This window comes from Scyliorhinus torazame, chromosome 10, assembly GCF_047496885.1.
Source record: "Scyliorhinus torazame isolate Kashiwa2021f chromosome 10, sScyTor2.1, whole genome shotgun sequence".
NCBI classification, from domain to species: domain Eukaryota; kingdom Metazoa; phylum Chordata; class Chondrichthyes; order Carcharhiniformes; family Scyliorhinidae; genus Scyliorhinus; species Scyliorhinus torazame.
In genome coordinates this window covers 113415198-113432852 of record NC_092716.1, presented here as the reverse complement: position 1 = coordinate 113432852, position 17655 = coordinate 113415198, and the positions used below count along the sequence as shown (strand labels likewise).

At 47.9% G+C, this 17655-nt stretch overlaps 1 protein-coding gene across 1 annotated transcript in view; it reads left to right on the top strand.

The window, feature by feature from the left end:
* LOC140430871 (lysosomal protective protein-like) overlaps positions 1-17330 on the top strand; it is a 44392-nt gene extending 27062 nt beyond the window's left edge. The window contains exons 6-11 of the mRNA XM_072518634.1: positions 435-519; positions 1851-2000; positions 2379-2509; positions 6560-6722; positions 11617-11706; positions 15703-17330. Coding sequence (XP_072374735.1) covers positions 435-519; positions 1851-2000; positions 2379-2509; positions 6560-6722; positions 11617-11706; positions 15703-15786 — 703 coding nt within the window. The 3' untranslated portion in view covers positions 15787-17330. The remainder of the gene's footprint in view (positions 1-434; positions 520-1850; positions 2001-2378; positions 2510-6559; positions 6723-11616; positions 11707-15702) is intronic.
* Positions 17331-17655: the final 325 nt, after the last annotated feature.

Sequence of the window (17655 nt, the reverse complement as noted above, 5' to 3'; positions counted from 1 at the left end):
TATTGGAGTCACATGTAGGCCAGATCGGATAAGGATGGCAGATTTCCTTCCCTAAAGGGCAAAACTGAACCAGATAGACAATCGATGAGAGTTGTTATGGTCATACAGAGGGCTGACTTTATATTCCAGATTTATTAATGGAATTTAAATTCCACCAGTTGCCATGGTGGAAATTGTACCCCTGCCTCCAGAGCATGAGCCTGGTTCTCTGTATTACCTGTCCAGCGACATCATCTCAATAATCAACTAATGGCTTCTGCCAGCTGAGATAAGAAACTCGGTGAGTGCATGGAGGATCAATGAAAGGATGCCCAAAGACTAGGGTAAAGGGATGGGATGGGAAGGAGGGGAACTACCTCATGATACACACAAAAAGCACGATCCAATGTTGTGACTTAAATTACAATTTTCTCTTTCTTTCTTCCCTGATTAAGATTGTGGAAAAACCTGAACACATACTGCTGTCTCGGTGGATCCTGCAACTTTGTCACCAACAGCAACTATAACTGCCGAGAATCAGTAGGTTTCCCCTCATTCACTTACAAAGAATATAGAACCTACAGTGCAGAAGGAGACCATTCGGCCCATTGAGTCTGCAACGGCCCACTTAAGCCCTCAGTTGCACCCTATCCCCATAACCCAATAAATCTTCCTAACCTTTTTGGACACTAAGGGCAATTTAGCATGGCCAATCCACCTAACCTGCATGTCTTTGGACTGTGGGAGGAAACCGGCGCACCCGGAGGAAACCCATGCAGACACGGGGAGAACGTACAGACTCGGCACAGACAGTGACGCAGCGGGGAAATCGAACCTGGGACGCTGGCGTTGTGAAGATACAGTGCTAGCCACTTGTGCGACAGCGCTGTCCTCTGATTCCACCGCGCTCGCTCTCTGGCTCCACACCCTGTGAATATATGAAAGATTTGTATTTCTGTAGGGCTTGTCACAATCTCAGAACATGTTTGAAAACCAATGACGTACATTTGAAGTCTAGGTAATGTTGGAAATGAAGCAGCCAATTTTCACACAGCAAGATCCCACAGATTGCAATGTAATATATCAGATTATCTGTTTTTAATGTTGCTGATTGCAGTTTTTTTTTAAAATTCATGGGATATGCTCATCACTGATGAGGCCAGCATTTATTACCCATCCCTAATGCCCTTAGCTTGCTTGGCCATTTCAGAAAGTCAACAAAAGTCAACCAATTGTTGTGGGTCGGGAGTCACATATAGGGCAGACCTGGTAAGAATGTCAGATTTCCTTACCTGAAGGACATTACTGAACCATTTGGGTTTTTACAACAATAACTAGCAACTTCAAGATCTCCATTACTGAGACTCACTTTGAATTCCAGCTGTCTGTTCTTTTTAATTGAATTTAAATGCCACCAGCTGCTATAGTGGGAACACGGACCCATGTTCCGAATGCATTACCTGGGTCTCTGGATTACTCGTCCGGTGACATTGTCATTATGCCACCCCCTCTCCTGGTGGCCGGAACATGGAGGGGAATTCCCCTATTATGCTTCAAATAGCACCGTAGAATATTTTCCTATTTCATCTCTTCTAATACAATAGTTGACAGTTTAACATCTCATTTAGCAAACTTCCTTAATTTCACACTTCCTGCCTCTGTGTATAAAGCCCAGGATCCCATAATGTTTTACAAAGGCTTCATCAACTTGCCCTCATGGATGTGTGCGTGTGACTGTCAGTTTCCATGGAGATATAAGTCCAGATGTATGGTCCCAGTTGGACAGAGTGACAATTGTTACAAATTTGACAAAGTGATGGGTATCCAGATAACCTGAGAAAACAGTCGGTGAAAAATTATTTTCTTTCCAGGTCAACAAAGTCTTCACGATCCTCTACTATAGTGGACTCAACTTGTACGCGCTTTATATGAATTGTGCTGGGGGAGTAAAAGGAAGTAATGTCCGGTTCCATACAGAACTCAAGAACCTCTTCCGCTTTTACCAGTTTGAAGTGCCAGAGGTATAAACTGTCTATTTCTATTTTATATGCCAACTCTCTTTCCATTCATTCATTCATTCCCATCATATAGAATCCCGATGAGCCCAACCACATCCCATTCATTCCCTGTGGACCAGACCCCATTTCATTCACTCTCTGCACAATTCTGATGTGCCCAACCCTTATTTCCAAATCTACAAAATCCTAATGATCCACTCTTCTTCCATATAGATATTTCCCGATCTCACTGTAAAATATTTCCCAATTATCTGGTGTGTCCAGTACACTTTAAAAATGATCTCACCTCTCTTTCTGTGATGCACTGGTTATCTTTGGCATGTGTGTAAATCACATGGTGTATCTGTGTGTTCCTAATACTTTCCTTTTCTCGATTATCAGAAACCAGCTATATTAAGTGGCAATGTTCCCCCATGTATCAATGATACTGCTCAGTGGACCTGGCTAAATCGCGCAGATGTGAGAAAGGCCCTGCACATCCCAGACTTTGTCCAGACCTGGGAACTCTGCAGGTAAGAGGACATTCTGGCAGTATCAGCAAGACACACCGTCGACTGGCGGCACATAAGACCATAAGACATAGGAGCGGAAGTAAGGCCATTCGGCCCATCGAGTCCACTCCACCATTCAATCATGGCTGATTTCAACTCCATTTACCCGCTCTCTCTCCATAGCCCTTAATTCCTCGAGAAATCAAGAATTTATCAACTTCTGTCTTAAAGACACTCAACGTCCTGGCCTCCACCGCCCTCTGTGGCAATGAATTCCACAGACCCACCACTCTCTGGCTGAAGAAATTTCTCCTCATCTCTGTTCTAAAGTGACTCCCTTTTATTCTAAGGCTGTGCCCCCGGGGTCCTAGTCTCCACTGCTAATGGAAACAACTTCCCTACATCCACCCTATCTAAGCCATTCATTATCTTGTAAGTTTCTATTAGATCTCCCCTCAACCTCCTAAACTCCAATGAATATAATCCCAGGATCCTCAGACGTTCGTCGTATGTTAGGCCTACCATTCCTGGGATCATCCGTGTGAATCTCCGCTGGACCCGCTCCAGTGCCAGTATGTCCTTCCTGAGGTGTGGGGCCCAAAATTGCTCACAGTATTCTAAATGGGGTCTAACTAATGCTTTATAAAGCTTCAGAAGTACATCCCTGCTTTTATATTCCAAGCCTCTTGAGATGAATGACAATATTGCATTTGCTTTCTTAATTACGGACTCAACCTGCAAGTTTACCTTTAGAGAATCCTGGACTAGGACTCCCAAGTCCCTTTGCACTTCAGCATTATGAATTTTGTCACCGTTTAGAAAATAGTCCATGCCTCTATTCTTTTTTCCAAAGTGCAAGACCTCGCACTTGCCCACGTTGAATTTCATCAGCCATTTCTTGGACCACTCTCCTAAACTGTCTAAATCTTTCTGCAGCCTCCCCACCTCCTCCATGCTACCTGCCCCTCCACCTATCTTTGTATCATCGGCAAACTTAGCCAGAATGCGCCCAGTCCCGTCATCTAGATCGTTAATATATAAAGAGAACAGCTGTGGCCCCAACACTGAACCCTGCGGGACACCACTCGTCACCGGTTGCCATTCCGAAAAAGAACCTTTTATCCCAACTCTCTGCCTTCTGCCTGACAGCCAATCGTCAATCCATGTTAGTACCTTGCCTCGAATACCATGGGCCCTTATTTTACTCAGCAGTCTCCCGTGAGGCACCTTATCAAAGGCCTTTTGGAAGTCAAGATAGATAACATCCATTGGCTCGCCTTGGTCTAACCTATTTGTTATCTCTTCAAAGAACTCTAACAGGTTTGTCAGGCACGACCTCCCCTTACTAAATCCATGCTGACTTGTCCTAATCTGACCCTGCACTTCCAAGAATTTAGTAATCTCATCCTTAACAATGGATTCTAGAATCTTGCCAACAACCAAGGTTAGGCTAATTGGCCTATAATTTTCCATCTTTTTCCTTGTTCCCTTCTTGAACAAGGGGGTTACAACAGCGATTTTCCAATCCTCTGGGACTTTCCCTGACTCCAGTGACTTTTGAAAGATCATAACTAACGCCTCCACTATTTCTTCAGCTAGCTCCTTTAGAACTCTAGGATGTAGTCCATCTGGGCCCGGAGATTTATCAATTTTTAGACCTCTTAGTTTCTCTAGCACTTTCTCCTTTGTGAAGGCTACCATATTCAACTCTGCCCCCTGACTCTCCGGAATTGTTGGGATATTACTCATGTCTTCTACTGTGAAGACTGACGCAAGCACTTAATTAGTTCCTCAGCTATTTCCTTGTCTCCCATCACAAAATTACCAGCGTCATTTTGGAGCGGCCCAATGTCAACTTTTGCCTCCCGTTTGTTTTTAATGTATTTAAAGAAACTTTTACTATCATTCCTAATGTTACTGGCTAGCCTACCTTCATATTTGATCCTCTCTTTCCTTATTTCTCTCTTTGTTATCCTCTGTTTGTTTTTGTAGCCTTCCCAATCTTCTGACTTCCCACTACTCTTTGCCACATTATAGGCTTTCTCTTTTGCTTTGATGCATTCCCTAACTTCCTTTGTCAGCCATGGCTGCCTAATCCCCCCTCTGATAACCTTTCTTTTCTTTGGGATGAACCTCCTGTACTGTGTCCTCAATTACTCCAAGAAACTCCTGCCATTGCTGTTCTACTGTCTTTCCCACTAGGCTCTGCTCCCAGTCGATTTTCGTCAGTTCCTCCTTCATGCCCCTGTAGTTACCTTTATTTAACTGTAACACCTTTACACCTGATTCTACCTTCTTTCTTTCAAATTGGAGATTGAATTCTACCATATTATGACCATACCATATTACATCCAGTAGTGCCACAGTCACTGAGTCTTTCAGCACAGAAATAGGCCCTTTGGCCCATCCTGTCTGCAATGGCCATCAAGCACCTCTCTATTCTAATCCCATTTTCCAGCGCATGGTCCATAGCTGTGGCTGAGATTTGTTTGGAGGCGGGTAACTGGGCATCTTGTCAAGTTAGTCTAACCTCAATAGTGGGTTAATGTTCCTGCTTGTGGATCAAACGGCCAATTTGCAACCCCTACAAATGGGGTCAGTGGGAATGAAAATCAGGGAGGTATAAATTGGGCTGCTGACCAATTACCTCCTATGGGTAAGAGTTAAAATTCACCCCATAACCCTGAAGATTGCTGATGATCCCCCAAAGACAAGATGTTTAGAAAATGGCCACCAACTAGAAAAGACATTGAAATGTTAGTGGATGGTTGTCAGCTTTAAATTGCACATGATGTGGACAAGGGAAAGGGAAATATTTAAAGAGGAAAAATTAAAGTGAGGGAGTGTGCATTAAATCGAAACACATTGAAGATGTGGATGAAAAGAGCCCCAAGAGTTTGAATACATGGGGCGCGATTCTCTGAAATGGAGACAGAGTGTTCGCGCCGTCGTGAACGCCGTTGAGGTTCACGACGGCGCGAAACGGCCCCTATCCCGACCGATTCAGGGCCCGAAAATGGGGAAGGAGCGGCGCCGCGTCATTTACGCGCGCCATGCTTTGGCGCCGCGTAAAGGCGGCGCCGCATACATGACGCGGCCGGCACCGCATAACTGGCATCACCCATGCATGCGCGGGTTGGCCGGCGCCAACCCACGCATGCGTGGTTGCCGTCCTCCCCAAGTCCGCGCCGCAAGAAGATGTCCGACGGATCTTGCAGGGCTGCGGAGGAAAGGAGGTCCTCCTTCAGCGAGGCCGGCCCGACGATCCGTGGGTACCGATTGCGGGCCAGACCCCATTTGAGGCCGCCCCCCGGTGCAGGGTCCCCCCTCTCCCCCCTGCAGGCCACCCCCCCCCCAGCGTTCCCACGCTATTCCCGCCAGCAGCGACCAGGTGTGAACGCCGCCGGGGGGAACCCGCCGTTTTGGGCAGGCCGCTCGGCCCATCCGGCACTGAGAATCGTGGGGGTACCGGTGAATCGCCATTTTGGCTGTCTCGGGCGATTCACTGGAGTCCAGCAGTAGCAATGTTTGGAATGTCAGAAGAGCCAGGAGTCCAGGGGGCAAGAGAGGATAATATGCTGGCCTTTGCCTTCCGGAGACGGATCTTGCTCGAATGGAGGGACTTGGGGCCGCCGAAAAAGGGGCAGTGGGTGAGTGACCTCGCGGAATTTCTCAGTTTGGAAAAGATCAAGTTCGCCTTGAGAGGGACTTTGGAGGGGTTTGCCCAGAGATGGACACCGCTCATCGACTACTTCAAGAATAGTTAAGAAGTCAATGGGGAGACGAGTATTAACAAGAGGCTATTTGGCCCCTCAAGCCTGTCTGCCATTCAACAAGATCATGACTAATTTCAATTCCATTTAGCTGCCTTGGTTCTTTGGCCCTTAATCCCCTTGACTAACGAAAATCGATCCTATTGACAACTCCTTTATCCTTTAAACACCTCGATTAGACCATGCCACCATTAGATTACTCAGTTTCCTTCTAAACTCATGAACTGAATCTTGGATAAATTTTGAGTTATTTATTGTATTTATTCTAACCTGAGCTAAACATTCTCCTCCCCTGCAGTTCAGTGGTTAGTGCCAACTACCAACGTATCTATGACAACATGCAAGACTTCTATCTGCAACTGCTCAGCAAGGGTCTCCGTGCATTGGTCTACAACGGGGACATTGACATGGTCTGTAACTTCCTGGGGGATAACTGGTTTGTGCAGTCGCTGAATCAGAAGGTATGTATTTGATACTCAGACTCGAGCTTAGATGTTCTGAATTAATTTATAAAGCTCCGTGACTCTGAACGTTTCAGGTTTTAATGCTGTTATCATCATATTCTGTGCTGTTAGGCAGCTGATCCAGCTCTGGGTGTGGGGCAGCGGAGGTATTTGTAGTTATGAAAGGGAGTTAATAAGTGGGAGTTTCCCTATGACTGATCACTGACCCCTGTGGAAAGAGTGTAGATGGGTGTGGGGTAAGGCCTGGATCGATGATGAAGTGTCTGCTGAGGTTTCAGTTTTTATTAATTTACAGGATGTGGGTGTCACTGGCTGTAGCACAATCAATCACTCGCGAGACGAGATGAGAAGGAGTCGAACGATGGCTTTATTACGCAGACTTGTTCCCCAGCAGCTCAGTTACAGAATGCGGCTGCTGGGAGAAACCGGGCTCTTATACTCCGTCTTACTGGATGGAGCCAGCAGGCGGCTGATCCAATCGGGATCCAGTTTCTATCCACCAATAGCCTCTCGGCATCACAGGATACCTTAATACCCCTAATACATACCACCACATTCACCCCTTGTTAAAAAAGAACCCGGCGGGGTAGTGGGCCATATGCTGGTAGGAGTTTCTAGAGTCAGTACCTAGGATGCTGCTAACACAGCGGCTATGCTCCGATATCAACTACTTACAATGCCTCTTTTACTGGGCAACCCAAAAAAAATATTTACAGAGGCATTTCTCGCTTTACTATACTGATTCAATGAGGAGAATGGGTGACCTGGTCGTCCTCGCCGATCGTCTTAGCCCTGGTGGTGATGCAGGCGTTGGTTCAGGCCCCGTCGTCTCTGGGAACGTCGCGATGCCTCTTCCCGCTCCAATACCCCTATTCGGGTCCGGGGGAAGGACCGATCCACCCGGGAAGGGGGCGGCTGTGGGGTGCGCCGGCGGGAAGGAGGGGGTGTTTGGTGTTGGGGGTGTGGGGGGTGGCTCCAGAGGGGGTCACTGGTGTTGGGGGGGGGGGGGGGGGGGCTCCGGCGGTTGCCAGGTCCGGCAGGGAGACCGTGTCCTGTCGGCCGTCGGGGTACCCCACGTAGGCGTATTGAGGGTTCGCGTGGAGGAGATGAACCCTCACGACCAACGGGTCCGATTTGTGCGTCCGCAAATGCTTTCGGAGCAGGATGGGTCCTGGGGCTGCCAGCCAGGTCGGAAGTGATGTTCCAGAGTAAGACTCCCTAGGGAAGACAAGGAGGCGTTCGTGAGGTGTTTGATTCGTTGTTGTACACAGCAGTGACCGGATGGAGTGGAGGGCGTCGGGGAGTACTTCCTGCCAGCGGGAAACTGGGAGACTTCTGGACCGTAGGGCCAGTAGGACGGTCTTCCAGACCGTTCCATTCTCCCTCTCTATCTGACCGTTCCCCCGGGGGTTGTAACTGGTCGTCCTGCTCGAGGTGATGCCCTAGCTGAGCAGGAATTGACGCAGTTCGTCGCTCATGAAGTAGGACCCCCTATCGCTATGTATGCAGGCAGGGAAACCGAACAGTGTAAAGGTGGTGCCAAGGGCTCTAATGACCGTGGCCGCGGTCATGTCGGGACAGGGGCTGGCGAATGGGAACCGGGAGTATTCGTCAATCACGTTCAGGAAGTACGTGTTGCGATCGGTGGAGGGGAGGGGGTCTTTGAAGTCCAGACTGAGGCGTTCAAAGGGACGGGAAGCCTTTATCAGGTGCGCTTTATCTGGCCGGTAGAAATGCGGCTTGCACTCTGCGCAGATCTGGCAGTTCCTGGTGGCGGTCCTGACCTCCTCGATGGAGTAGGGCAGGTTGCGGGTCTTTACGAAGTGATAGAACCGAGTGACCCCCGGGTGGCAGAGGTCCTCGTGGAGGGTTCGGAGACGGTCCACTTGTGCTTTGGCACACGTGCCGCGGGATAGGGCATCGGAAGGCTCGTTCAGCTTTCCAGGACGATACAAGATCTCATAGTTATAGGTGGAGAGTTTGATCCTCCACCGCAAGATCCTGTCGTTCTTGATCTTGCCCCGCTATGCATTATCGAACATGAAGGCAACCGACCGTTGGTCAGTGAGGAGAGTGAATCTCCTACCGGCCAGGTAATGCCTCCAATGCCGCACAGCTTCCAATATGGCCTGGGCCTCCTTTTCCACTGAGGAGTGGCGGATTTCTGAAGTGTGGAGGGTGCGTGAGAAAAAGGCCACGGGTCTGCCCGCTTGGTTGAGGGTGGCCACCAGAGCTACGTCAGACGCATTGCTCTCGACCTGGAAGGGGATGGACTCATCGATTGCGTGCATCGTGGCCATTGCGATATCCGCTTTGATGCGGCTGAAGGCCTGGCGGGCCTCTGTCGACAGGGGAAACACCGTGGACTGGATTAGCGGACGGGCCTTGTCCGCGTAGTTGGGGACCCACTGCGTGTAGTAAGAGAAAAAGCCCAGGCAGCATTTCAGGGCCTTGGAGCAGCGGGGGAGGGGGAACTCCATGAGGGGGCGCATGCGTTCAGGGTCTGGGCCTATCACTCCATTTCGCACTACGTAGCCGAGGATGGCTAGACGGTCGGTGCTAAACATGCATTTTTCCCTGTTGTATGTGAGATTCAGGGAGTTCACGGTCTGGAGGAATTTGCGGAGGTTGGCGTCGTGGTCCTGCTGGTCGTGGCCGCAGATGGTGACGTTGTCAAGGTATGGGAACGTGGCCCGCAAACCGTGCCAATCGACCATTCGGTCCATCTCCCGTTGGAAGACCGAGACCCCGTTAGTGACGCCGAACGGAACCCTTAAAAAATGATAGAGCCGCCCATCTGCTTCGAAAGCAGTGTATTTTCGGTCGCTCGGGCAGATGGGGAGCTGGTGGTAGGCGGACTTAAGGTCCACCGTGGAAAAGACCTTGTACTGTGCAATCCGATTGACCATGTCGGATATGCGCGGAGAGGGTACGCATCCAGCTGCGTGTACCTATTGATGGTTTGACTATAGTCTACGACCATCCTCTGCTTCTCCCCGGTCTTTACAACTACCACCTGGGCTCTCCAGGGTCTATTGCTGGCCTGAATTATGCCTTCCTTCAGCAGCAGCTGGACTTCTGACCGGATAAAAGATCGATCCTGGGCGCTGTACCGTCTGCTCCTAGTGGCGACTGGTTTGCAATCCGGGGTGAGGTTCGCAAACAGGGAAGGCGGATCGACCTTGAGGGTCGCGAGGCTGCAGATAGTGAGTGGGGGAATAGGGCCGCCGAATTTACACATTAAACTCTGGAGATTACACTGAAAATCCAATCCCAGGAGTGTGGCAGCGCAGAGGTGGGGAAGGACGTAAAGCCGGTAGTTCTTGAACTCCCTCCCCTGCACCGTGAGGTACGCGATGCAGAACCCTTTTATCTCTACCGAATGGGACCCTGCTGCCAGAATTTGTTTTTGATTACTTGGGTGGATCGGAAGGGAACAGCGTCTTACCGTATCGGGGTGTATAAAACTCTCCGTGCTCCCAGAGTCGATCAGGCAGGGTGTCTCGTACCCGTTTATAAATATAGTCGCTGATGCTGTTTGGAGCGTTCGGGGCCACGACTGGTCCAGGGTCACAGAAGCCAGTCGTAGTTGCAGCATCGGGGTGTTTTTTTCAGGCCCCATGTGGCCATCCATCCCGGGGTCCTTAGCCGTCAGCCAAGATGGCATCGTCCACGGGTCGCACACGGTCGGGGGTGGACAAGATGGCGTCACCTATGGATCACACATTGCCGGGGGAGCACAAAATGGCGGCGCCCATCCCTCCCGCATGGAGTCCGGGACCCAAGATGGCGGCGCCCGTTGGCCGCACATGGATCGCTGGGGGGTTGAGTTTGGGGTTCTGGTCTAGGCCAGCATTTATTGCCCATCCCTAATTGCCCTTGTGAGGGTGGTGGTGAGCTGCCTGCTTGAAACATTGCAGTACATGTGGCGTAGTTACATCCACAGTGAGGTTGCGGGGGATGGGGGCGGTGTTCCAGGATTTTGATCCAGGGACATTGAAGGAACGCCGATAGGTTTCCAAGTCAGGATGGTGAGTGAGGGACTCGGAGGAGAACTTGCAAGCGATGGTGTTCCGATGTATCTGCGGCCCTTGTCCTTCCAGGTGGTAGTGGTCGCGGATTTATAACATGCTGTTGAAGGAGCCATGGTGAGTTACTGCAGTGGATCTTGTAGATGTACACACTGCTACTATTGTGTGCCTACGGCAGAGGGAGTGGATGTTCAAAGTGTTGGATGGGCTTTATTTTCCTGGATGGTGTCAACATGCTCACCAAATGAAGGCTTGTAGCCTTGGGAAAGGTGTTAAACCTGTGCAACTGAATCTAAACAAGGATCAGCAACCTCAGGTGGAATGGTGCAGAGAGTGGGATGAACAGTCCTGTTAATCAAAGAGTTAAGCAGTTCGCACCTTGCAGATGGGACTGTGCTGCGATCCCAGATGCTGACATGAGCTCAGCACTCCCAATGTCCCATCTACATGAAAGGTCTATGTCGACAGAATCACCCTGACACAGGGCAGGATTTTCCAGCTATTCCCACTGGCAAGAACACACAGTCCCACCGATAGCGATCCCCCACCGCGGGATCCCTGGTGGAGGACAGCGCAAACAATGGGAAATCCCGTTGACAGCGGAGGGATAAGGTGATCCTGTCACCAGTGGGCCACTTCCACCACAGCAAAACATGCCAAGGAGTGGGCAGAAAATACTGCCCACAATCTCTGAACTGTCTCTCTCACACTAATCTCAGAATCTGCCCAGCAGTGTGTCGGTGAGCAAGGTCTTTTACAGGTCATTATATAATCTCCAGCTTGTGTGGAGGCCTTTGAGCTTCAGTAAGAGGTGTGTCATTCCCAATGAATTATTAACTCACTGGCTGTTTCACTACCAGAAAACCATGGACTACCAACCATGGATTTACAATAACCAGATTGCAGGGTTCTACGAGCGGTATGGGAACCTCACCTTCCTGACTGTCAAGGTAACTCCCACTTCTTTACATTGCTTTTCCTTTAGATTTTATCCAGAATCATGTGCGTAATAGTGGAATCTGCATCTAGAAATAAAAGTGTAACATGAGACCAGACACATTCTGATTCCACATCACTGAATGAAGCAGAGTGATTGCTACAGTTTATCTGAGATATAAAGAAAAACCTGCATTTATATATCACCTTTCTTGACCTCAGCCTGTCCCAAAACACTGCAGTCAATTATTTATTTTTAAAATGCCGTTATTGTTATAATATAGGGGTCATATTGTGAACAAGAATCTATCAATTTCAGTTTTAAAACTGAAAAGGACACCCAGTGGGGCACATTCCCCAACATGCTGTGTTAACTCAACATTATTACAATGACACAGCTCATCCTAGGGGCTTTTCCCTGCCTGGTTGAGGCTCCATAAAAAGAAAACCTGCAAAAGTTTTTTTTCCATCGCACTTGCGGCAATCTATATCGAACAACCTGATCAGAAAACTCTGCTCACATTTTGAAAGCAGTGTCAAATTGCACCACAGCAGCTGAGACAACCTTTAAAAAATTCCAGGATCCAGATCCAGTTTGGTCTTTGCCAAAACTATTAATTCTTCTTTGAGCTATAATCTACCCGAGTACAAATTTTGTTGAAATTCTTTCATTGGTTTTTATTTTTGCCGAATTTGAAATCCATTCGCCACAATTTTCCCATTCACTTAATCTATCAACATCTCTTTATAATGTTATGGTTAATTCTACCCTGCTGACAATGCTGCCTATCTTTGACAGCAAATTTGGATATGTGACTGTCTATCACATTATCTAAGCCATGAATAAATGCAGTGAACAGTTGAGGCACCAACACGGAAATTAGCCGGACACAACTAGTTACATCATGTCACTTTGAGTAACTGTAGCTAAATAAAGGTCTTTGGCCATTCGCACTTATTTCACAAATGCTGCCAGACCTTCTATTTCTCGCATTTGTTGTTTTTATTTCAGATTTCCAACTTCGGCTGTATATTGCTTTTGTGTGCCTGTGCATTATTTAAACTCCGTCTTCTTCTGGTCAGCTGATTTCCTAATCAGGACAATAATTCACCGGCAAGTCTATGGGCTTACACTTTAGCTAACAGTTTTTTATAGGAACGTTATCAAATGCCTTCTGAAAGCCCATATAAATAACATCCACAGACATTCCCCTGTCCACTACTTCAGTTACACCTTCAAAAAATACAATTAGATTCGTCCTGCATGACTTTACAAGTCCACACTGACACTCTCTGATCAGCTGAAAATTTTGAATGTATTCAGTTCCTCTATCCGTAATTACAGATTTGTGCAATTTCCCAACCATTGATGTTAGGTTAGCAAGCATATAAACCCCTGGTTCCCCTAATCTTTGTAAAATAGCAGACTGGCATTTACTATTTTCCAATCTAGAGGAATGGTTTCCAAATTGAGTGAACTTTGGAAGATTGTAACTCGGGAATCTACAATATTCACATCTACTTAGCTTAAACCCTGTGGTGGAAACCTTCTGTTCCTGTGGATTTGTCACTCATCAGTGCTAATATGTCCTTCATTACTATTATATTGTTTATCCTAATTTTATTGGGTCAATGTTTTGCACCTTTGCTAAAAACTATATCTTGCTGGCGTTTTCCACTACAAAACCTGCCACAAAGCAATCAGCAACTGATCACTATGATCAGTTTCTAAGATGACCACATTTCTCCTGCCAGGAGCTATAGTCAACATTCCAGCAGTGCTTCCATCTGTCTTTATCCATATCCTCACAGGAAGCAAGTGCATTGTACCTGTTGGATAGGGTTCGTTTCTGGACTTCCTCATTCTCTATCTCACCTGGTTTTGTTCATTCTACACCATCAGTCACACGGGCCCCATTCTGAATCCATACTTCTCTGCCAGGTGTGACTGTACTCTGGAGCATACGGTCCAAATACTGGGCCCCCGTCGCTTATGTGTCGGAGTGCTCACACTCCAACCCAATGACTCCAGAATGGATTTTCTTTTTTTTAAATTTAGGTACCCAATTCATTTTTTCCAATTAAGGGGCAATTTAGCGTGGCCAATCCATCTACCCTGTACATCTTTGGGTTGTGGGGGCGAAACCCACACAGACACGGAGAGAATGTGCAAACTCCACACGGACAGTGACCAAGGGCTGGGATCGAACCTGGGGCCTCAACGCCGTGAGGCAGCAGTGCTAGCCACTGCGCCACCATGCTGGTCGAGAATGTATCTTCATCAATTCTCATGATCACTTTAAAAATGGAATCCGGGGTCCGATTCCAGAATTCCCAATTTTCATAGATTATCATAGAATTTACAGTGCAGAAGGAGGCCATTCGGCCCATCGAGTCTGCACCGGCTCTTGGAAAGAGCACCCTACCCAAGGTCAACACCGTCACCCTATCCCCATAACCCAGCAACCCCACCCAACACTAAGGGCAATTTTGGACACTAAGGGCAATTTATCACGGCCAATCCACCTAACCCGCACATCTTTGGACTGTGGGAGGAAACCGGAGCACCCGGAGGAAACCCACGCACACACGGGGAGGATGTGCAGACTCCGCACAGACAGTGACCCAAGCCGGGACTCGAACCTGGGACCCTGGAGCTGTGAAGCAGTTGTGCTATCCACAAGGCTACCGTGCTGCCCCAAATGTTCACTAATGCCTTTTTAACCGGGTGGGCTAGTTTGAATCATGGGCCCACAACCTGCACTCCTGACCTAGCTGGCTGCAGTCAAGGAATGTTTTCTCTGGGGCCTAGGAGTTTCAGTACTCTAATGGATGCCTTGGCAATTTTGGCTTGGATAAGAGCCCAGAAATCCATCTACCTTCTCCCATCTCACCATACACTCACTTGTCCGTACATTTGCCCACTTATTCATTCACCCACCCATACATTTGAGACTTTAAAAACTTACCTCCTAAAATGAGGGCTCCACCAGTTTTCTCCTGGATGGCTGCATTGAAGCTTTGTTGTTCTAACATCGATTGGAGATCCTAGCTGAGAGGGTACAAAGAGATAAGCATGCAATGAACATTAGCACTGTTTGGAAGATCAGGCCCATTATCTTGTACTAACCTTGAAAAACCAGGGGCGAATTTTAAACACTTGTAGCCTCAAGTTTAAAGGAACCAATACAATCTCAGAAACATAAAAACAGCAGCTCCTCCCTCCTCTGCACAAAATTGCTAACTTTTCCAATCAGTGCGACCACACATGCCATCTCTCACTGATCGCTGTTATGCCCTCCCAAGAAACTGACCCCTATGATACTCCCTCGTCTTTGGTATCACACTGACCCTGTAACATTCCACCCCCCAGTCTATTTAAATTCTCTCTGGAGTTTTGCTGACAAGGCCGCAATTTATTGTCCAACCCGAGCTGGCCTGAGATGTTGGTGGTAAACACTTGCCTAGATATACAAGCATCCTCAATTCCAGTAGTTTTATTCTCCCAAAACCTAGAGGGTCAGCATCATCCAGTCACTGGTTATTGTTCTTTGCTCCTGTTACCTGAGCTTGGGTATTAATGTCCGTACTCCAACTCTCACCTCCAATTCTCAGCAAAAAGGACAGTATCGATTAGGAGGTAGCAACTCATGTCTCCCGTCAAGGAGAAATGGCTCAACTCTTTGGAAATTGCAAATCTATCCACAGCAGTAACATTTGTGATCGGATGTGTGTGTTTGAATATTGATTAGCTGGTTGGCACAGCAACATTGTTGTCAATAAAATTCACTGTTGCCAAGTTCCATCTATGATGTCACAATATTCAGGCAAAGTGTCATGGAACTGCTTTATGACATCTCTGATGCAGTGCCTAGCAACCAACCTCCCTGGACACGTATTATGGGCTGTTTCAAGTTCAGGAAGGGAAATGGAATTGATGTGTGGATTAGAATTACCAGGGTTGTGATGGTGTCCATTGATCCTAACTCTTCATTCTCTCTCTTCCTCAGGGAGCTGGACATATGGTACCAGAGTGGGCACCAGCACGAGCCTTGAATATGTTTCGATCCTTCCTCTCCAATTCTGCGTACTGATAGGAACACCGTCTTGACATTGCAGCTCGTTGCCTTGCTGTCTTGTTGTCATATTCTCATCTAATTGTTAATTTTCTGTCCCTCTCTCTCACACACAATGAAATTTTAATAATAATCTTTATTATTGTCACAAGTAGGCTTACATTAACACTGCAATGAAGTTACTGTGAAAAGCCCAGGGTCGCCACACTCCGGCACTTGTTCAGATACACTGCGGGAGAATTCAGAATGTCCAATTCACCTAACGAGCACGTCTTTCAGGACTTGCGGAGGAAACCGGAGCACTCGTAGGAAACCCACACAGACACGGGGAACGTGCAGTTTCTGCACAGACAGTGACCCAATCCGGAATCGAACCTGGGACCCTGGCACTGTGAAGCAACAGTGTTAACCACTGTGCTACCATGCCGCCCGTTTATTGTAGCACCGGGACCAAAGCAAACCGCAACTAGTTGAGCCAAGTGAAACAAAACACCTTGCCTAGTAAGAGAGATTCGATCAGAATACCAACTTGAGTGAGAGAAGGGTTGCTGTCAATAATCAGAGAACAAGAGGAGAAAAGAGCTCAAACTGACGGTAGTGCTCAATAAGGGCACCCTGCATTTTCCTATTCTTATTAAAGTAACCTCGGTCAGTGTTCCTGGGACTGTGTATAATGCTCCAAAACCCACGTTTCAAGAGCCAGTCCCACACCCTGGATATTCTCTGTCAGGGCCACTCACCATCACTGGCTAATCAGGGTATGGAGCAGCAGCCAGAAACAAAATATTGGACCCAGCACAATGACCATTATAAAAAGATAAATCTCCCCCAGGGGGCGATTCAGAACATCTCACATCACGCTTTCATGTTGGGTTGCTGCGTTGCCCTGGGAATCAGACCACTCCTCACAGCCCAGTGAAAACCCTTCAACAGGGAAGGCCCCTCAGCATGGTCTGGAACAGGGCCATGTGTACACAGGAATTCCACTTCAGACCAGTCTGGGGTCCTGTGTACACCCCAAGCCACCTTGGCCTAGTCTGAGACCTGGGCTGGATTCTCCGTCGTCGGGATGTTCCGTTTTGCCGACAGCCCGGGGGTTTCCTGACAGCGTGGGACTGCCCCACAATGGGAAACCCCATTGACCAGCCGGCAAAACGGAGCATCCCGCCAGCGTGCTGAACCAGAAATCTGGTGCTGCGGGACGGAGACGCCAGGTCCCTATGTCTACATGGAATCCCCATTGACCCACCTGGGGTGGTGTGTACACGGGGCGTTCCTCGTCCCAGTTTGGAGTCCTGTGCTCAAAGGGAGTTCCCCTCAGCTCAGTCCAACCAAGATTGTTGCTGTTGCTATGTTGAGGAGGTAAAAATCCTGTTTTGGAATGTGGGTTTTTGTAATTTTGAAATTTGCTAATCATTGGCATGTCCAAGTCAATCAGTTCCCTGCTGGAGCTTTTAATCACTTTCTCAAGATAATTGTTAAATATGATTGTTAACAAAAAGTGAGAGTGTGCTGAATAAACTCAACTTTACTTCCTCCAGAAAATATATATTTTTAAAATATTTTTGTTCAAGGCTTTGTACACATATATATATATACACAAAATATCAGAAGACCATAATATCAACCTGAAAAAACAACCACAAATCCCCAACCTCCACTGAATCCAACATCGCACCTTCCTATTCGTTTACTGCCTTATCCCCCCAGCATCACCCCCCCCACCCCCCCTCCCCCCGCCCCTTCCTGACCCCTCAATCCTCCCTGAAGAAATCAATAACAGTTTCCACCTCGGGTGAACCGCTCTACCGACCCCCGCAAAAGGAACTTTGTTACAATATGGTTATTGTATAGTCAATGAAGGGTTGACAATTTCATGTGAATACA